This window comes from Dipodomys merriami, unplaced genomic scaffold (genome assembly GCF_024711535.1).
Source record: "Dipodomys merriami isolate MVZ:Mamm:240054 unplaced genomic scaffold, mDipMer1.0.p SCAF_94, whole genome shotgun sequence".
Taxonomy (NCBI): Eukaryota; Metazoa; Chordata; class Mammalia; order Rodentia; family Heteromyidae; genus Dipodomys; species Dipodomys merriami.
Genome location: NW_027206557.1, coordinates 1,300,491 through 1,322,351, shown reverse-complemented (window position 1 = coordinate 1,322,351; position 21,861 = coordinate 1,300,491). Strand labels below are relative to the sequence as shown.

Sequence of the window (21,861 nt, the reverse complement as noted above, 5' to 3'; positions counted from 1 at the left end):
GGTAGTAATTCCAAAGATCTGATTTCTCAAATGCACAGAATAGAGGTCCATTATGAACATTCCAGAAACAAATAATGGACCAAGTAATGGCCTTCATACAGATAACCTCCAGGGTCTCAGCTTCCCTTTATCCTGAAGTTTAGGGAACAGAGAAGAACCACAGTGTGGTGAGGACAGAATGGAGGAATCTAATGGATGGAAACATGCCAAACACCATATTAAGTGCTAAAGAGGTGCAATCATTTAACTCTGGAAACTTATTTGAGGTCAAAAAGTGGCCCTATCCCCTTTGATGGAGAGAAAACTCCAGATGGAGGAGGACACTGCCCAAGGTCACTGCTCAAAGTGAAGAGGAACGGTCTTGAGCATGGTTTAGTGTTTTCACTGTGATTTTCTGCCTCTAAGTCCTAAAGTAGCTTCAATTCCCAAAGTGTAGACTTTGCCTGGGTTCATGAGACTGCCCAAAGAACAGAGCTTCAACTGAGATAAGTAGAGCGATAAGTAAGTACTAGGCAGGAGACTTTCTAAGCAAATGTGGACCAGCTAAGAACCCTATGTTTGCTCTTCTGCTTTTCTTTTCTTTTTTTGTCAGTCATAGGGCTTGAATTCTGGGCTTGGGCGCAATCCCTGCACTCTTCAGCTCAAGGCAAGTGCACTCTACTGCCTGAGTCACAGTAACACTTCCAGTTTTCTAGTGGTTTATTGGAGATAAAAGTCTCACAGACTTTCCTTCCCAGGCTAGCTTTGAACTGTGATCCTCAGATCTCAGCCTCCTGAGTAGTTAGGATTACAGGCATGAGCCACAGGCTCCTGGCTCTTGTGCTTTTCATTTCAGTAGACCTGGGAGATTTCATATCCCTACCCCCATAAAGTTAATTACTTAGATGCATTTGTCTGTAATCTCTCTCCCTCCATGCCACCTCCCGCCCTCCCTCCCCCCCGCATTGGGCCATTTAAGGGACCATGGCTGTGTCTCTCTAATGATGACTGCATCCAGCAGGCAGGTGCCCACCCAACGTGAGTTTGCCTCTGAAAGTCGATCTTTCTTAAAAGGATTAAAACTGATTTCACGTCACATCCTCTTTAATCTGTGCAAATCTAAATGGAATGTTTTGACGGGGTGATAGGAAATCAATTTCAGCACCGTCTGCTCTGAAATTCTTTTTTTAAAGCACAGGGCCACTGACCAGATTTCAAATCCATTTAGCAAACACCCCAAAGCCTTCCCCTCTGCAGATGGAAGGATAAACTTGCATGAAATCCAGTTGGCCACACTCCCTAGGATGCACGACTAGTAAATGTATCATCAAGACGCTAATTCATGTGTTCACTACGTAATTCATTTTTAGAGAGTTGGACACATCAACAGTTAAGGGATGAATATTTCTTAAACAAGAAAGTCTAATTATGTTATCTAGAAACGTGCACTATTCTGGTCTTTTTCTGGTATAGTCTATGCATTTCAGTTTAGAAAGGGAAGTCTCATAATGAAGTAGATTGGAAGGTTAAATTTAGTTTTAAGAATTAGCATTGTTTAGTGGTCCTGGGGTTTTGAACTGAGGGTCTGGGCAGATGCTCTTATTATTTGAGCCAAACCAGTCCTTTAAGGATTTTTTTCCAGATAAGATTTGCCTAGAGCTGACCTCAGAACACAATCCTCCTATCTGTGGCATGACCAATTTGTAGTACCAGATCTGGCTTACTGTTTTGCTTACTGCCTGGGCTGATTGAGATGTGTTTTGCTTTCTTGCTGGGCTGGCTTTGAACCACAATCCTCTTGATTTTATCTCCTGAGTGGCTAAGATTATCATGCTTGGTCACAAGAAGAATGATTTTAGCTAAGCATGAGTGGAAGCAGCTGTTGGTTCGTGTCTACTTGCCAACCCCATCACAAGACTTCTATGCCCTTTGCCTAATATTGGTAGATAAACATCTGATTTTGTCATCTGTATAGGGACTGAACACCCTGGACAGTGAAGGGATGAAGGCACACATGGACTGGCTGAGTCCTCAGGCCTTCTAGTGTTTCCCTCCCATTTTATAGATGGAACCTATGGCCTTGAGAAGTCATGTGTCTTGTTTTCAGGACCCTTGGGTTGCTAAAGAAATAGCAGAGTAGTCTAGAACTGAGTCCTACACAATCTTCCAGAATAAACAGTATTTACTTTCTATGTTGATTTCTTAGAGCTACATTCAGGATGGCCTTTGTTCCTTGCAATAGCTTTAAGAGACAGGCATAGCTACCCAATGGGAAATGGCTTCCAGGGGACCTCCCCCCATGGTGGCATCTGCTTAATATAAAATAACCAATGCTGGAACACAATGAGAAAGGAAGGTGTGAATTCACCCTTCTAGGGCTAAGTGAGGAGGATGAGTTTTTTCTTAATGTCAGTCTTTCTTGTCACTACCTGTAACTTAGCCCTATATTATTCTGTCCCTTACCCTCTCCTGAGGTCAGTGAGGAGCTGTCAGGACTTCCCATACTGTGAATAATCTGTTCCTTTTACTCCTTCAGGAAGGCTTGGTCTTGTAAATTCTTCAATGTGAATGTTAATGTTTACACTGAAATACTTCAATGATGACACACTCAGCACAGGGCTGTTCAGTGACTGTCATTAGTGGGGATCGTTGTGCCTGAGCTGGGCATTTACTGGGTTTCAAAATGTCTGCCAGAGTTTCACCTAGTTAATAACTGAGGTTTTATGATCATTTTTCTTGGCACAGTTTTTAATGTCTATGTTTACTTCTGTATCTTTAATCTTCTCACCTTCCCCAAACCTTATTTAAATTTTTTTTCTGGCTGTTCGCTTCTAATAGAGTATCATATGAATATTTTGTCTGTACAACCAGCATGTCAAGAGAGCAAGACAACAATCAAGGCAAAGAAACAGAAATGCTTTCTACCTATTGGATCTAGTCCATTGGGCACCATTTTCTTTTCTTTTCTTTCTTGTGGAAAGCTTACTTGGAACTACTGGGATTTAAATTTGCTAGGCAGGAGACTCTACCACTTGAGCCATATTCCAAGCTCTTTTTGCTCTAATTATTTTTCAAATAGGGTCTCACATTTATATTGTAAGACAGTGATCCTCCTGTTTACATTTACTGCATAGCTTGATCACAAGCACATACCATGGTGCCCAGCTTTTTATTGGTTGAGATGGTGTCTTAAGAAATATTTGGACACTATGTGGAAAATGAACTGTACATCTTGTGGGTGGGGACGGAAGGGAAAAACTGGGACAAAGCAAGAGAAGGGGCAATAGTTCAAAAAGAAATGTACTCATTACCTGACTTATGTAACTGTAACTCCCCTGTATGTCACCTCTACAATAACAGTAAAATACATTAAAAAAAAAAACAACTACACATGCAATAGGGTGAGGTACTCTGAAACATCTGTATCTAATGTGCTTCTCTGTTCTGAAGCACTGTTTTGCCCCAGGAAACTTTGTTAAACTTAAAAAAGAAATATCTGCCTGAACTGGCCTTGACTGCAATCTTCCTGATTTCTCCATCCTTATTGACTAGGTTTACAGGTGTGAGCTACCACAGGAGGCTCAAGAAATGTGTCTTTAGGTGATCTCATCATTGTGCAAGCATCATAGAGTAGACAGACACACAAATCGAGATGGCTACAATGTCACAAATTGACATCATCTCATGGGACCACCATGGTATATGTGGTCCATCGATGACTGAATGTTACAGGGGACGGGACCACATAAGTCTTATGTTTAGAGCCAAGCTTGGCACATATGAGATTGGTTTGTCCTTAGCTGTTGCTGACACAGCTGTCATTCAGTGGGGAAGTGTCACTTTGTGGGGAAGAATAGCACTCCCATTCCACAGGCCTGGAACTTTCGTACTCTTGGTAATTATGGTTCTTCCTAGGTATGCATGGCAACAAGGGGCCACCTAGACTACTCTTCTTGTCCTACAAACAGTGTCACATGGCTACCCCTGAACCAACACCAGGCCCTTGTGACTCCCCGGGAACAGGCCCCAGTGTGGAGTGTCCCTACAAAATACCTTGCCTCCGCCGGGCGTTGAGCTTCCTAAAGCAGGTCCCCTCCACCAGACGATTTAGGCGCTGCTGCTTGATAAGCTCTAGGATTTCCGGCTGGATCTTCTCCTTTAGTTCCCTTTTGGAGGATAAATACATGGTTAGTGGTGTGCCTTGAGAAGTGTGGTTGGCAGCATGGTAGACAGATGGGCAGGGAGTGAGAGCCACATCCTTCCAAGAACACCCCAGGAGCTCCCAAGTTGGTGCTTTACAAATCATTTGTTCAGACTCCACAGCTAGAGCTATCTGTCACCACCATAGGATGGCCTCTGACATTTACAGAATTTCCACAAATGTATCCGCCACTTCAGTGATGTTTATCCAGAACCAAGTATTCGGACAATTTCTTCTTTTATTTTATAAAGGCACAGATAGCACTTATACAAAGGTTAAAAAAATAAAGCTCTGAAATGCTCCCACCCAAGTTTCCATCTTAGAACAAGTCAACTCCTAAGCACATTTGTAGTCTGCCCAAACAGGAATACTAAGCAGCCACATAAGTAATATTTCACAGCATGCTGTATCTTGAGTCAACCATAGGCCCACTTTTTGCTTTCTAGTCCATCTTTCACAAATGGAAACTGCAACACTGTCCTAGATTCTAGCCCACAGAGATTGAGATAATGATGGGGTAAATTAAAAATTATTTGCATCTTGTCTCAGGCTAATAGGATGTAATTTAATTCTAGATTGTGCTCCACTGCAAAGATAGTATGATACAGTACAATGGTCTCTGAGTCCTGTTTTTAAGGTAATTTGGAAGATAGGAATTTGGGGTTAGGTATTCTGGCCTTTGACTTTAGTAAAGACAGGGTTGTTCTAGTTGATGTTGTACAGAAAGACCAGAGCTCAGTCCTCATGGCCATGTTGGAGGCATTAGTGAGACTGGATGTAGACGTCAGAAGGCTAAAGTTCCAGTCTGCTATGGGCCAATTTCTAGAAATGACTCCACATACACTGTAACCTTTCTTCTTTTTCATTTTATGAGTTCTTTGTCGAATTAGAGAACTATCTTTCAAAGCACTGAGCTGATGGTGTAAGAATTACATTTTTTTCTTGTCATGAACCCTAAAGACTTCTAAAACCAAACCAATTTCCCCCCCTTTTCTATCTGACTTCTTCCAGTTTCTTGCAAATGGACTCAGCGGTTATAAATGTCACAGACTAGCACAAATCTAAGTAATCCCTACAACATTTCCTGTGGATGAGATCTGACCTCATGGGTAATTCAGGAAATAATGCTGTGGGTTGTCAGAGGAATTTGAAACTCTTGGCTTGTGGTCAATGAGATTGAGGTCATCGGTTCAGGGGACTGGCTTTGACAGATCCATTCTAATTCCACCAAAGGACTTGTAAACAGAGAAAGGGGAAAGGAGGCAGGGTAAGAGAGTATATGGAAAACAAAAGCAAAATCCAGAACTGCTTCTCAAAAGAGTCCAGGATCAGCTAGGCCAGTCTCAATACTCAGAAGAGGGCACCATCAGACCCACCAGACTCCTCCTCAGGTGTGTGTGTCGGGGGATCTTCCCCACTGAGCTTCCCTAGATCATCTACCACAGAGGTAGGCAAACAAAGTCAGGCACCCAACAGTACATTCTTTAGGCTTTTGTGGGCTAGATACTGAATAGATATATAATCGTGACTGCACTGCACAACCAGTGGTACGAAGGTTTGGCCCAAGTGGTCACAGTTTATGGACCTCTGATTTAGAAGGACTCTGGAGAAACTTTGTGCTAAGTGACAATGTCAGTTTCAGGGGAACAAATCTGCCTCTGTCTCAGTATTACAAGGACTCAGGGCTTAATCCCTGAACTTGTTCTGTTCCTCACTGAACAGACACAAAGCTTTAAAAACCAACTTGATCATGCTGACAACTCTCCAATTTTGATTTCCATTTTAGTCCTCTCTACTGAACTCCAAACTTGGGGGTCCCACTGCTTGACATGTCCAGCGCTGAACTCCCAATTAATCTTGCTGGAGTCTATTGTACTGACTTAGTTCTCCAACTGCTCAGACCTCAAGCCTTAAGTGCACCCTTGGCTCTTCTCTCTTTTACATCTAACCATCTAGGAAATGCCATTGTCTCTGATCTTCAAAATGGATCTGTTCCTTGGTCGATACTTATCTCTTCTCATTACTTCTTGCTTAAGCTTATTGAAATAGCTTCCTAACTGTTCTTCCTGCTGTCAAATTTGCCTCCTTACACCATGTTGGTCCTGTGTTCAAAACCTTGGATGGCACCTAATAAGGCCTTGGGTAATCAGGTTCCCAGTGATTCTTCCTGAATACACTTGTTGCTCTGTCCCTCTGGGAATACTGATCATTCAGTTCTACTGTGACTTCAGGACCTTTGCAATGGTGGTTCTCTCTACCTGTTATGCTCATCCCCCAAATACTGAATCCCTTGTGTGTGACTTCGCTCAGAAATAATCAGAGACATCTATTCTAAGTATTCTTTAAAACTAGTCACCTAATTCCCTTTATCTTGCTTTGTATCCTGTTGCATGTACCCCACTTAACACATTGACACTGTTAATTGTGTATAGTCTGTTTCTCCACCCAGGAATAGGGGTTGTGTCTGTTCTCAATGCTCAATCATCCACCTAAAGAACAGTGAGTTTGTATGTTTGAACACTGGACATTACATACCTAGGCAGGCACTGTACTAAGCACTGGCTACCAGAAAACTTTGAGGGAAGCATAGTTGTTAGGAAGGGCACAGACTGACAAGCATAGTTATTGGCTATATTTCTAGCTCCATTTTCTCCTTCATCTATTTCTCTGGACTTTCTGAGCAATGTGAGGCGAACCCAATTACACTCATGGGGTCAGTTACGTATGGACAGTATCACACCTTAGTAAGTTCTGTGCTAAATGCTTTTGGACACTACTTTGCTGCCTCCTCGTGATGTTCCAGTGAAGCAGAAACTCATAATCTTCTTATTTACAAAGATGAGAAAAGAAGGTTTAGAATGGGTTATGGAACTGGTCTAAAAAGACATATATGCAAATGGTAGCACTGAAATCTTACCTGGGTCTGTCAGCTACTCTGGTTCAGATTTCAATGCATTTTTATCTCCTGGCAACTGTTTTAAATGGCCCATTTTCAGGCCATTGAAGTTTTTTATATCCATTAACTTGGATTAATTATGTGAATGGACTTATCGTCTCTGTTAAGTCACATTAAGTACGAAATAAAAAATACTTCCCTTCTTCCATCACTAATCAAGAGCTATGAAATATAACAACTTTTTCAACCCACTGATTGCCTATACACCGAATAATTCAATACACCAAATACAGACATTCTCCAAAGATCTGCTTGCATAGAGTTGACATTTTTCTCTTGAGGATATGCAGCCATTTTAAATCATGATGAGATGTGTGGTTGATGGAGTCTGGCTTGCTATAGGCCATGTGTGGGCCACAGGAAGTCTTGTGGGGGCCACCTACACAGTCCTCTGGGGATGGAGAGGGTATATGATCTGAGGCTGATGATATGGGGAGTTCCACACTAGTGCTCAGCAAAGCAAGGTGCTATCTCTGTCTGCAAAGTGAAAGGCTTGGACCTGATGGCCTTATAGATATCTTTCAGTTCTCAATTCCAATGTCTTCACTACCATGCTTGGGAGATAGACAGTTCCTGGGTGCTACACACCTGTGCCTCTTGTAATCCAGCACTGAGCTTTCTGTGAATCCTCTCCTTCCAACTTTTAAAGTCTGCATATTGGGGGATGGGCCACAGAGTTTCTGCCTACTTTCAGAACTTTGGACAGAGCCTGGTATGGAGGAGTTTGTTCCATCCACACTTGCTTGTTGAATGAATGCATGAATGAATGAATGAAAACATATACAATCTCCCTCTTTTCTCTTCAGTGACTTGGGATTATTGTATGAATCATGTTGATAGACTTCATCCAACCCCACCATGAGACCCTCCACAGCATATAACCATATTAGATGAACTAAATCACTGGACAGTGGATCACGCTAATAAACAAAATGTACCCTGGCTCCCTCCCACTGGTTCATGGGCTGTGATAGCAATCAAGCTGGCCTGTGGCCTTCCCATTTCCATGTTGCAGCTTTCAACACCTCCTTACGACTGCACTAACACTGTATGTATACCAAGAGCTCCTGTGCTTTTCAGCTTCATGCTGCAGAGATACACAAAAGCTGCATCCACAAAGAGCTTCTCTCTAAGTTTTTTTCCCCCCTCTCCTGACTAATCATAAAGGCAGAGCTTCTTATCTTTACAAGTAACTTCCAAATGAGACAGGCAGAGCTTTGAAAGTGAAGATAGAAAGGCAAAGAAGAAGCCAAGTGTTCATCCTGGTTATGCAGCTGACTTTCTTTCTTGGAACAATTCACGGTCAGACATTAATTTAGAATCACTTGGCTTGAACTGAAGCGATATTAATTTAGAATCACTTGGCTTGAACTGAAGTGATATTAATTTAGAATCACTTGGCCTTCACTGAAGTGGTTCTGGATGTTTCCCTTTAGGGTTTAAGAATAGTTGTCAAGATATAACGAAGTGTCCTTGTGCATGTACATCTGATATAAGAGATGGCTTTGGGAGATGTAAGCCCTAGCTGGCCACGTACCACAGTCTTTCCTTGCAGTGAGAGGCTGTGTCTCCCAGGACCATGCATTTATCCAGAGTGCTTTCTGCTGGGAGGGATTTCTGTCTCTCAGGTTCTCCTAGCTTGGAACCAAGGTAAACCCCCAAGCTGTATCTCTGCTAAGGTCTGGTGTTCACTCTCTCTCTCTCTCTCTCTCTCTCTCTCTCTCTCTCTCTCTCTCTCTCTCTCTCTCTCTCTCTCTCTCTCTCTCTCTCCCTCTCCCTCCACCCCTCTCTCTCTGTGGGGGGGTGACTTACCTGTAAAATGACAAAGCCCCTTGGGAGCTCCACTGTGCTCTGCTGCTGAAGTTCATGTCCACTAAAGTCTACAATTGCACTCCACAATTTCCAATAGTGCTTCTTAAGATTTGAAAAACCAATGAACAGTCTATGCTACTGCTTGACTACTGTCTTCTTGGACCTATGCATTTTAAATTTAATTTCAGTCTTGCATATGCCAAGAAGAAGGAGGAGGCAGAAGTCTAGTAATCAGCAAACTTGAATTCAAGGCCCAGTTCCTTCAGTTGTTAACAAAGCCTTCTCTTTCCCTCTTTGAATGGGAATAAGACTTGCCCATTCATAGAGGCTATGAGTTTATGGAATAAATAGAATGAAAGGTGCCTTGCTAATTGCTACACATTAAAAGTAGGAAACACAGGTAAGCAGGAAACAGAATAGCAAGAAAGAGGGACAGGGGGAGGGAGGGTGAAAGGATGCTGAATTTCAGAACCACACCTAGGTTCACATTGGCATCACACACATTCAGAAGTCATGTCATCTTGTGAGGATAGAAGAAGAATAAATGTCAACTACCTTTCCTATTTCCCATCCTTCCCCTTATTTCCTCCTCTGTAAAAGAGAAGAGCAGCAAAACTAATAAAACAGGCCAGTTCTAAGAAGAGACAATCCAAAGAAAATCCTTCTCAGCTTCTAGGTATAGAATATGTTGAAGATGGAGATACATGATATTTTGTATCAATTGCAAGTGACAATGTATTGTATAAAAGGGCCTGCTATCTTTAACCTGGGAAAATACAGGGTTACAGTCACAAAGCAATCCAGGATGCTCCAAAGCAAGCTACCATCAGAGGCCATAGTGGGCCTTTCTCTTCCTACAACATTCATTACCATGCATGCTACTCTTCAGTTTCTGTTACTTTAATGATTGGTTCCTCTCTGGTTGATGCAGAACATTTCGCTTCTCAAGAGGCCCCACTGATAAAGGTTCACTGATAAAAATTTTGTTCCATGGCTGTACACTCTGGGAGGATGACTTACAGCTGGGCTGGTTCCTGGTTTAGATTCACTCTGCCAGACTGGCCAGCATCTCCTACCACGATCAGCCCTTCCTTGGCAGGGCTGCTGAGACCTGCCACCTAAATGGGGACTTTTCAGGTTTCCCGCTGCCTTCTCTAAGCTCACGTCAGATGGCTGATAGGAAACATGTACACAGATGCTCACAGCTCTCAAGCTTCTTGCTAGACATGGTGAGTCCTTGGGAACACAATGATTGGAAGTGGGTTACTTACAAAATCGGGCGAGACTGGAAATCCTCCTGGTTCATCCTCTCAGACTGGCGGATTTTCAGGATCTCCGTGTAGCTCAGGTTCTGTAGTTTGCTCTTGAACTGGTCCAGGGAGCTAGGCTTGGTTGTAAGAGCTCTCATAACCTGCTCCTTCACCACCTGCATTACCTGTGGATAGAAAAAAGACCATTGTTTTCCTGGGGGCTGACCTTCGTATAGGCCTTTAGTAGAGGCCTCAAGTTCACCGCTCTATGCCTGCCAGTCTAAAAGCATGCACTCAGAGCCCCAGCCTTTTACAGTGTGCTTTTGCAAAGGATAAACTTCCATTATGATCACTTCCATTCCTTCCTGTATTGTTGGAATCACATAGAAGGAAATGGTGTAACTTGGAGTGAGAGATGGGGGGAGTGCTCCATTTGCTCTCTATAGAGAACATTATGTGGCTGCTGTCGAAACAACACTGTAATCAATGCAATCTCAAGAGTCAGAAATGAACAAAGGCCAAACAAGAGCTAGAAGCTTACACATGAATTATTTCTTCCAGGAGAAAATCGCTGAGACACAATTAATATGTGGGAGTTTGGCTCTGCATGGGTACAGATGCCCACACCTCCCAGAGCTCTTTCCACACGATGTTGGGGCCTGAGAGCTCGCACAAATTATGCATTTGGAAATGCACGTGTGCTCTCGCTTCTTTGAGTCAGGCACTAAACAAAAAGGTTTATTAAATTAGAATGGATGTATCCTCTTGGAAATCTCAAGAAAAAAAAAAAGAATATGGTTTCGTTGCCCCAGATCCAGTCGTGCTACAAAGAAGGCAGTATAAGCTGTTGTCTTTATCAATACGAATTCTTCTATACCCAGATACAGAAAACAAAACAAAACAAAACAAAAAGGCCAAGAACACATGGTGCCTTCTAGGGACTTGAACCCAGGCCCTTGTACATGCTAGGTAAGCACTCAAGTAGTTGAAATATGTCCTCAAACATGTTGTTTTTGAGACAGACTCTTACTACCTTCACCCAGGCAGGCTTCAAAGTCATGATCCTCTTCCCTCTACCTCTCTAGTAACTGGGATTTCAGAAGTGCCCTACTATTCCCAGCTAAGGACTTGTACTCTTGCTGCTGCTCTTTTTGTCTTCCACGGCAAATGAGAACAAGCTGTATCTTTTTTAACTCTGGGCCTGGGTGCTTTCCCGCAGCTCTTCAGCTCAAGGCAAGCACTCTACCATGTAAGCCACAGCTCAACACTTCCAGTTTTCTGGTGGTTAACTGGATATAAAAGTCTCACAGACTTTCATGCCCAGGCCGGCTTCGAACCAGGATCCTCAGATCTCAGCCTCCTAAGTAGCTAGGAATACAAGCTTGAGCCCAGTTAAGTCATACCTTTTATTAGGTGCTTATAACATGCCAAGAACAAACATACATACACGTATCATACATACATAGAAGTTAAATTTTTACAGATATTACAGTATCATTTCCACTTTATATATGAAAATAACAGAATTCAATACATGAATCCAAAATCATCCCATTGGTTGGTATGTGGCTAATCTGACCTCAGGATTATAAGCATTCCACCCAGGTCACCATCTGGGATTCTGGGATCATTTGGGAACTTATGTAAGAGTAACCCTCCAGGCTGGGAAGTTGGCTCAGTGGTAGAACGCTTGCCTTGCATGCATGAGGCCCTGGGTTTGATTCCTCAGCGCCACATAAGCAAAAAGAAAAAAAAGCCGGAAGTGGTGCTGTGGCTCAAGTGGTAGAGCGCTGGCCTTGAGCTGAAGAGCTGAGGGACAGCGCCCAGGCCCAACATTCAGGCCCCATGACCGGACCCCAAAAGAGTAACCCTCCACTGCCCCTCCTCTCCACCCCCGTAGCGCCCCCCCCCCACGCCTTTGCTATGGCTATGTGTTAAATCCTGTGCCAGGGCTACCTCTTTTAATCTTCCCTCCAATACAGTAGAGTAGGCATGTATGGCTCTAATTTGAAATTAAAGGGACTGAGGAAAGATTAATGACTTGCCCTAGATCATACATGTCTAGTTGAATCCTGGTAGATACCAGGTAGTCCAGTCAGACGGATATGTCATAGACCTAGCGTTGGGCGAATTAGCATAAGGTATGAGCTCCTTGAGCTAAGGGTCTAATGGAGATGTAGGCGTGGCCAAGGTCATGGTTCTGGAAACATAAAGGCCATAGGGGCTCCAGGGGAAGGGATGCAAACAACCAGTGGGCATAGAACAGAATAGCCAGATACTGGTGGCCCATGCCTGTAATAGCTACTCATGAGGCTGAAGTCTGAGGATCATGATTTGAAGCCAGCCTAGACTGTAAAGTCCATGGGACTTACTTCAAATTAAGCACCAAAACAGCTAGAAGTGGAGTTGTGGGTCAAGTGGTAAAGTACTAGCCTTGAACAAACACACATACACACACACACACACACACACACACACACACGCACACGTGTATACACACATATATACATACACATATATATATATACACATACAGAAAACAGAGATGAAGGCTGGCTTGCCTAATTCATATCCTAGTTTCCTCTGACATTGGCCCTGAGAAGTTTTATTGTTCCTCTGAATGCCAAGGAAAAGATGACAGATGTCATTGGTTTTGTATTAAGAATACAAACAGGTGTACAAATCATACATCTCCATGCCTTTGCAAAGTGGTTTCTTTTTTTGGGGGTGGTAACAATTTTTTTGTTTATTTATTTATTTATTTTTATTGTGAGAATACTGTACCGAGGAGTTACAATTACATGGGCAAGATAACGAGTACATTTCTTATCAAGCATTGTTGCCTCCTCGTTGTTTCCCCTTCCCATCCCTTCCCATACACCTCCCGTCCCCCCAACCTGACCCTCCCCCCACCCCCCACCAAAGTTGTTAAGTTCGTTTTTCGACATAACGACTTGTACATCTCATTGTTGCAATGGGTCCACCTGTATCCCTGTTTAAAAATTTTGTTTTCTCCCTTCACCTCCCCAAATTATACCAACATCAAATACAGTGAAAGCAGGGGTTATACTGTGGGGGAGGGACATACAACGCAACATAGAAATCATCTTATAAATATGATAGGAACAACTGCATGAAAGAAAAAAAACATTTGAATACTTATCTTCTATGCTTCCATCAGAAAGAATGACATTGCCCCATTTGTTAGGAAATGGAAAGTCTTGGAAAAAATTATATTAAGTGAAGTAAGCCAGGTCCAAAGAAACAGGTCCCATGGTTTCCCTTATTTGCAATAACTAAAATATGTCTGAGTCAAGCAGAAAAGGTCAGATAAGTTGATGTTAGGGGAATGAACCCCAAGATAAGCCAAGTGGTTTCTATAACTCTTATATTTAATGGTGTTCAAGTTTCTGTTAATGTTGCATGTGTACCATTGAAATCAGACATTCACAATCACTATCATTAACTTTATCTCCTGACAGTATCGGACTTTTCACTATTTGTTTGAAAGACCTGCAGATGATGTGGAAGAGGTGTCAGCAAATCAACAGAGTTAAACTTTTTATAGGGTGTGCTTTGCCCGTAGACACTGAAAAAAACCTGCTCTCAGAATCTGCATTCACTATTAGTCTCCCTTTATTCAGGCAATATCTATAACCTGATGCTGGTAATAGTTCTGCCATTCTCTGAAATAATGTCTTATGTTACCAGAAAAAGTAGGATTCCTGGGCTGGGACGGTGGCTCAGTGGTGGAGCGCTTGCCTTGCATGCATGAGGCCCTGGGTTCAATTCCTCAGCACACATAAGCAAAAAGAAAAAAGCCAGAAGTGGTGCTGTGGCTCAAGTGGTAGAGCACTAGCCTTGAGCTGAAGAGCTGAGGGACAGAGCCCAGGCCCAGAGTTCAGGCACCACGACCAGAACCAAAAAAAAAAAAAAAAAAAGTAGGATTCCTGTAAAATCTTTATTCTTCACATGGAGAAAAGCTTTAGGGTCCTTGGAAGACTGGGTTAAAGAATGGAATTGAACATGTCCCCAGTAATCTAAGTGTTCCTGGTTTCATTGCTGCTCATCTAATGTACAGCTCCAGTTCCTGTGTCTTATTTTAGGAATTACCAAACCTCCATGCATCTCCAGTCTAATTACTTCTCTCCTTGTGTCGCAATACCCACAGCCTTCGTTTTTGAACACCAGTTCAATGCAGGGCACTGGGCTACACTGAGAGTCTTACTCTGAATGAGCTCTCAGTCAGCCACATACTGACCTCACATAGGGGAGGAAGTGATGTCACAGCGGTTCTAGGGAATGGGGATGGGCATTTATTCCACACATTCAAGATCCTCTCAAATGCTAGGAGGATGAGGACACAGCGTCAGGACTTTGACTGCAGCTTGTGGGAGGTCACATTTAGGCTCACTGGAGTCCAAAGGCGTTCTTGAAAGAAAGAGCAAGCAAAGGTCTGGGGGAAGAAAGGAGCCCAGTATGGGCAGGGAAGAGGGTACCGTGGTCTCTTTTAGTTGGAAAAGTGAGGTGTGGCTTTGAGGTGCAGTTGAAAGGCAGGCTGGGTCAGATGGTAGGTATCTTTGATGGCAAAGACGAAAAAGCTGGATATGTTTTTTTTTTTTTTTGTGGCAACTAATGACAAATCTATAGAGAACTTGAGGGTCTGCCATGGAATTCATTAACTGAATGTATGTTGGACACCTACAAAGCCATTATCATTCCTGCATTAGTTGGGGCAGGAAGTGGCTGCTAAATAAGTCTGTAGAGCTGCGATGAAACTTGTGCTGAGACCTGGAGGATGGACAGGAGGAGCTCTTTAGTGAAGAGGAGGAAGGGGATAGAATAAAGGCAGTGGGAGGGTGTCTGGCATTAAAGAAAATATGCTTTTGTGGTCTACTCGAGTGGCTTTCAGGAAATATATAGCACAGGATTCTGTAAGGCCTCTCAACAGTTATTCAGTGCACTTGATTTTGAGTCCAGGCTGTGTTCCCCAGATCTGAGCTCTTCCTCAATATCCTACTCAATTTCTCCAAGACTCATTTTTAAAAAATATTAGTAATTAGGAAATATTAAAAGTACAGAATTTGCAGGATTGTAAATTAGGTAATGTCTGACAATCCTTATGTCTCACTGCGATCACAAATTACACATCTATTTCCCTCCGTGCATTATGGTAGTAATAATAGAGATTTCAAAGAAATGTAAAATAAGCATATCAGATATTCAACAAGCATCTATTCCTTGCCCTGCCCCGAGGAGTCATTTCTGTCAAATGTTTCTTCTATAATATACCTTTGACAGGGTTTGCACAGGTCATATTAGTACCATCTGGAAACATCCTAGAATTACCACTTGTCAGGCCTATCCTAGACTGACTCCAAGGACACCTGAAGCTTGGAGCCCAGCAATCTGCTTTAACAGCCTCCAATGGGTCCTAATGCTCAGGTCTGAGAAGCAATGCTCTGGAAATATTCAGCTCCCCCACCTCCCTTCTGAGCTTTCAATACTCTATCCTGTGTCCTGGAACAATCCCTCTCCTGGTCCCATCACTTTCCTTGTCAGACAGCAATTAAATTATTGTGTACCCTTTTTACCCTCTCTTGATTGTTAAGTCTCTGTAGGGCAGGCGCCATTTCATATTTTCGGCCCACTGCTCTTAATATGGTATCTTCCAAACTTTAATAATGAATGGCATGTTCAAAGTCAAAGACTCTTTGGCGTCCACTTTTCAACTAAAGAATTAAACATCAGGGCTGGGAAGGTGGCTCAGTGGTAGAGCACTTGCCTTGCATGCCTGAGGCCCTGGGTTCGATTCCTCAGCACCACATAAGCAAAAAGAAAAAAGCTGGAAGTGGCGCCATGGTTCAAGTGGTAGAGCACTAGGCTTGAGCTGAAGAGCTGAGGGACAGCGCCCAGGCCCAGAGTTCAGGCCCCACGACCCGACCCCAAAAAAAAAAAAAAAAAAGAATTAAACATCAACTAAGTCCTGAATGGTACTTCAACACCATTGGGCAGGTTTCAAAGCACATTTTTACAAAGTCTGAAGAAGAGAGAGTGTGGTCTTGGGCTGATATGTTAGGCAGCTAGAGGTCTCTGTGGGCTTTTTCCCAAGGCTGAGCTGGAAGGGGATGATTTACAGGTGGACAGAAGGTTTCTGAAAAAGCCAAAATGATGTATCTTCTTGGCCATGCTGGGCAGTGCCACTAATGGTTGGGCAAAATGTACATAAAAGAGTACAACTTACCCCCATTAATGGTGCTCACTGAACTGATTTGTCTTCATAATGCAGAGAAAAGGCTGTCTTAGGAAAGACAGATCCCAGCAGAGTAAAGTTCTAAAAAGGCCCGTGTGGAAAAGAATTTTCAGTACTGGGACATTTTTCTTCCTAGGAGTGTTCTTTGCAGAAATAAAATAAGTGATTGAAAATTCATAATGCTAATAATAAAAAAATACTTGGAGGAATTCTGTTTGGAGAAGAGTCTAAGGGAATAAGAGCACTAAATACTCAAATATGCAAAGGACAATTTCCTGGAAATCAAGGATTTTTTTTTTGAGAGGGTTATATTCTTATGGTAAAACGTTAAAAAATAATTTTTTCCAGAAAAAGTACAATAAATTAGGGTAAAAATCATTTGCCAGCAAAAACAATGACTGAACCATAAGTAGGCTGCTGATCAATTTTTCTTGCCCCAACCTTTTGTTAAGGAAGTCTTGAAAAGTAAAGAAGGTTCTGGAAACCAAGGCAGTTTTATTTTGAAATTGTATCACTTAGTCCAGACTACAAATGAAGGACCCTTTGATGAGTGGCTCACTTATATTAAATGAGGGAGACACAAAAATAAAGATTTTGCTGAGCTGCAAAAATAAAAGCATTTGTGTTTCAAAAAATTATTTGGGAGCAAGGAGGTAGAGAGCAGGGTTGGCAGATTTCTACTAAGAGGAAGATAATAAATACAGTAAGCTTTGCTGGCCATATGGTGTCTACTGAAATTCTGTGTCAAAGAGAAAGTCACAAGCAACATGTAAATGGATAAGCAAGGCTCTATCCCAATAAAACTTTATTTACAAAACACAAGTGGTAGGCTGGATTTGGCCTGAAGCAGCAGTCTTCCAACCCATGTTCTGGAGGGGCTTTAGAAGTAGACAGTGTTCTAGTGTGGCTCCTACACTAGAATTGGTCCAACAGCTCATGTGCCTGATCATAGGTTTCTTCCTGTATGCAGGGGAGGTGGTCGAGCTTATTCAGGTTTAGGGGGATAAAGAGCCTTGGCTGTCATAGTTATGAGTCACAGTTCTAAAGACATCTTATCAAAACAAAACAACAAAAAAATGACCAATCTCCTTGGTAGCTTGCAAACAACTTCCATAACCTGCCCTGTTGTCCCTTGGTATTTCTGGCATGTGATGAACAACCAGGTTGCATTGGCAGATCTGATTCTGACCCATTACGGAGAGTTACTTTCTTTAACCTCAGCTCTCACCTTGAATGGATTCAGGGCCTTGGCAGATACTTTGGTCTGTCCTTGATCTCTTCTGACCATGACAGTCCCCTGGGGGACTTGTAAAGGCCCAGAGGGTCAGATTTAAGGTCAAAGAAGAGAAAAAATGCTCTGAAACCACAGAGGGCCAGCTTAGCTAGTGTGCAACCTCTGAGCCCTCTCAACTTCACCACGTGTCCTCAATTATACCAGATGAACTTGAAACATCCTACTCATTAATAATGTAAGCAATGCTCCTCTGCAGTTCACAAAGGGCAGGGGCTCCTCTTGGCATCCTGTAATGAGACTTTGTAAGGCTCCTCCATGCCTCTCTCTCCCCAGTGTGTCCTTCATGGGCCCCTGAGCGCCCAGCTCCTGTGCACATCTGTCTGAAAAAGCCCAAAGTGGATCTGTGCTTAATGTGGATTAGGGGGAGAGGGGGTTGTCAGGTGACATTTCACTCAGTGAGTACTACCAAGAACCATGAGATGAGAAAATGAACAGTTCACTACAGACTGAAGGACCAGTGTGATCATGAACATTGGGGACTTTTCTCTAAGACCCAGTTTTCAGGTACAGGATGGCAGGATATGGACTCTGCCTTCTGAGAATTTGTTCTTCCTGCCAACTCCCTGAAATGTACATATGGACCCTTCTTGAGATCCCTTACCCCCAGCACCTTCCTGGTTTGCCCTATGGGGCCTTTTAACTGGGACTCTGCCCCTCCTAGGCACTTCTCACAGTAGTCAGTTCAATTCACAATGCAAAACCAGGCTCTTTCTCCTTCCACCATCTTAGGGCCTGTGGAGGCCTGCTAGGAACAGAACTCCTAACATACCAGTATGTCTGAAAGGTGATGATGCTACTTTTACTAGCTATAAGTGGGGCCTCTGGAACCACAGAGAAAGCACATAACCTTTCTAAAAATTGAAGGTCTGTGATGGGAGTGAATTCTCTTTGGTCAAGAGACGTGCTTCTATGTACAGAACAAAATGCAACACAGTGATAACTGGTGGCAAATCAAACAACACCAGAGTAAGCTGGGGAAAGGTGCCCATAGACATTCAATCTTCCTGCCGAGGCTGTGGGACAGGGAAACTCCATATGATGCCAAGACTATAACTCACCTGCTTGGGACCTACATACAGTGCCCAGCACCACCTCTGGGGTACATACCAGATGCTCCAATGTGCTCCCTTCCAGCTCTCTGGAAAAACTGGCCTCTTATCCCCCATGACCTACCCACATGGAGAACTTTCAGTGTGGTGAGCTCCACCCTGTGCCCTCATTTCTGCTCTTCATCCTACCTGTGGTTAATCCCTTCCTTCAAATATCCAGCTATTGGTAAAGTCTAGGGTGATCCTTCCTTAGCTGTACCCTCCGGCAAAGCCAGCTTCATGCCTGATTGTCCTATGAGAGAACTGAGTCTATCGTGGTGGAGCAATCTACATCCTCCGCATTTATTATTTCATCTCCAGTCCTGTAGTAGTTACTAGGGTGAATCTCTATTTAGTTTGTGATGGAGCAGCTTATCAAATGATCAAAAGAAAGACATCAAGCCAGTGGCTGGTGGCTCATGCCTGTCATCCTAGCTATTCAGGAGGCTGAGATCTGAGGATCACAGTTCAAAGCCAGCCCAGGTAAAAATGTCCATGAGACTCTATTCTCCAATAAATCACCAAAAAAAAAAACCAGGAAGCGGAGCTGTGGTTCAAGGGGTAGAGCACTAGCCTTGTGAAAAAGAAGCTAAGAACAGAACTCAGGCTCTGAGTTCAAGCCCTGGGGCTGTTGGGGGGTGGGAGCGGAGAGAAGATATCACTTCCCAAATCAGCAGCTCACAGCCCATAGTAGATCAGAGCTTTTGATGCACCTTGCCCAGCTCACTCCTGGAGCTGCTGATTCTGGACTAGGTTCTGGGAATGGATCCTGTTTTACACAGCATGCCAAGGAGACCCTTATACAAGGCTGGGGCTGAGGAAAGCTGGTCTTTCTGAGAGGCATGGTAGGGTGAGGGAGATGGGGAAAGAGGGAAGGGAGACTGCAGCTCCAGAGAATAGGAGAAAGGTTTGCTCCTGCTCCCAGTACTGCCCACTGTGACACAGGTGCCAGCCCAGGAGCTGAGTCCTTAGCTCATTGCTGCTCCCCTTCCCTAAATCATGGACAGTCAGACATGGTCAGGGGATAGCACCTGTTCCCATCACCCTGGAGGATGTGTCTGATGCTGCCCTCCACTGAGGGCCAGACTGCAATCCCTGTGCATCCACAGTCACCATATAAAGGCCTCTGCTCAGATCAACGAGTATCTTCTTAAGTATCTCACAGTTCTCTGCACAGACATCATGATCAATGTCCCCAGACCTTTGATTTGAGCAAGGCTGTGTCCTATGTGTCTTCCCAGAGTGAGAAAGCTTGTGGTTGGCAGTGCTCAGGAAGAGCCCGGGGAGCCCAGGGAAGCTATTATTAGAGGGAGATTTTTCTTGGATGTGCCCCCGGAACAAAGCAGTGGGAGAGGACTCACTCCTTCACTCTGCCACCAACCTGCTTTGGATCTGAGCTGGGAACCAAAGTGCAGGGTGGCGGGGAGCAAAGCTCAGGCAGCTTAGAGCATCCTAGGCATCTCATCATATCCAAATCTCCATCATATCCAAATCGTTTACCCTCTTGCCTTCCCTCAAACAGTGCATCATATGACTGAGCCTGCAGCTCCACCCAAGCCTGTGACAGACACTATGACCTGTGTGGCAGCAGCAGCAGCTGCTCTCCTCTTGTGGCCTTCTCATGGAAGGTTTCAGGCATTTTTATAGCCCATCTAAATAAATAAACCTTTCAGCCAGTGATTCACCTAGAAACCAATTAGGTCCAGCCTACCAAGGAACAGTGGAACTAGGAGACATGTCCTCCCTCCCTCCTCCAGTATCTGCAGGAAGCTGTGAAGTAAGCCAGACCCAAGGAAATATAGGTCCCATGGTTTCCCTTACTTGCAATAATTAGTATATGCCTAGGTTAATCTTATCAGATGAGCAGAAAAGCTCAAAAGCTATGTACATATGACCATATAAGATCGTCCTAAACGAACCTAAAGATATGGACACAAGAGATTTTTCTTTGCTATTAATGTTTTTAATGTACTACGTGTTTTTTTTTTCTTTGTTTCTTTTGTATGTTCTTCCTCCTATGGTATATCCCTGTTGTCACTGTATTTGATTTTGGTACCCTGCATCTTGTATCTACATTTATCTAATTTGGGGAGGGGAAGGGGAATAACAAGATGCTGAAACAAGGACACAGGATGACCCATTGCAACAATGATACTCACAAGACACTATGTTGGAAATGAACCTTACAGCTTTGGAAGGGAGAATGGGGGAGGTAGGGGAGGGAAGGGATAGTGGGAGAAAAACAAAAGAGGACAAAAATATACTCATTACCTTACTCATGTAACTATAACCTCTCTATACAGCATCTTTACAAGAAAATAATTTTTTTAAAAAAAGAAGAGCAGACAGCAGAGCGAAGGTCCCAGATCACTGTTTTTTCCCCTTTGCAGCCTTCCTCCAAGGCAGAGAGATCAGGAGGCAAGCAGCTATGTGACAAACTTCGCTTCTCCCCACTAAACCACAGAGCCAGATTAATATGGCAATCAGGCTAAATTTGCTGGTAAGCTAATTGAAGGCCCAGGTTGGAGGACAGGAAGCTATTTTCACCAGTGTCTGATAGAGTTGGCCTAAGGCAAAGAGATGTCCAAGCAAATTACATTAGTGGGTGACATTTAATCCACCGCTTTAAATAAACAGCATGTCAAACAAGCCAGTCAAGATGTGACTCTGTGTGTGTGTGTGTGTGTGTGTGTGTGTGTGTGTGGCCATGTGTGCAGTGAGGAGAGAGACAGAGGAGAAGGAAAAAGGAAGAGAAATGGGCTGATTTTCTTACTTTTTGTTTGTTATCAGAATGGGAGTGTAAAGAGCTACACAGGTTTAAGGATCATGCTACTTTTTGGTTTTCTAAGAATCTATTCATATGTATTTTTCCAAGCATGGAGGCTGAAAGAAAGACAACTTTTGCCAGTATTTCCAAAGTTACAAAGAATAACCACCCATTAGGGAGTAGAAGGGTGGACTTCTTCTGATGTCAAAGGGTGTGTGTGTGTGTGTGTGTGTGTGTGTGTGTGTGTGTGTGTGTGTGTGT

General features: G+C 43.4%; 1 protein-coding gene across 10 annotated transcripts in view; it reads right to left on the bottom strand.

Moving 5' to 3' along the window:
* The window catches only part of Elmo1 (engulfment and cell motility 1), a 444,820-nt gene that overhangs the window by 26,287 nt on the left and 396,672 nt on the right, over window positions 1-21,861 (bottom strand). For all 10 annotated transcript variants that reach the window (XM_070014214.1, XM_070014220.1, XM_070014221.1 and 7 more), the window contains 2 exons: window positions 10,220-10,383; window positions 4,033-4,145 (listed from right to left, as the gene is read on the bottom strand). In XM_070014214.1, the coding sequence (XP_069870315.1) occupies window positions 4,033-4,145; window positions 10,220-10,383 (277 nt within the window). The remainder of the gene's footprint in view (window positions 1-4,032; window positions 4,146-10,219; window positions 10,384-21,861) is intronic.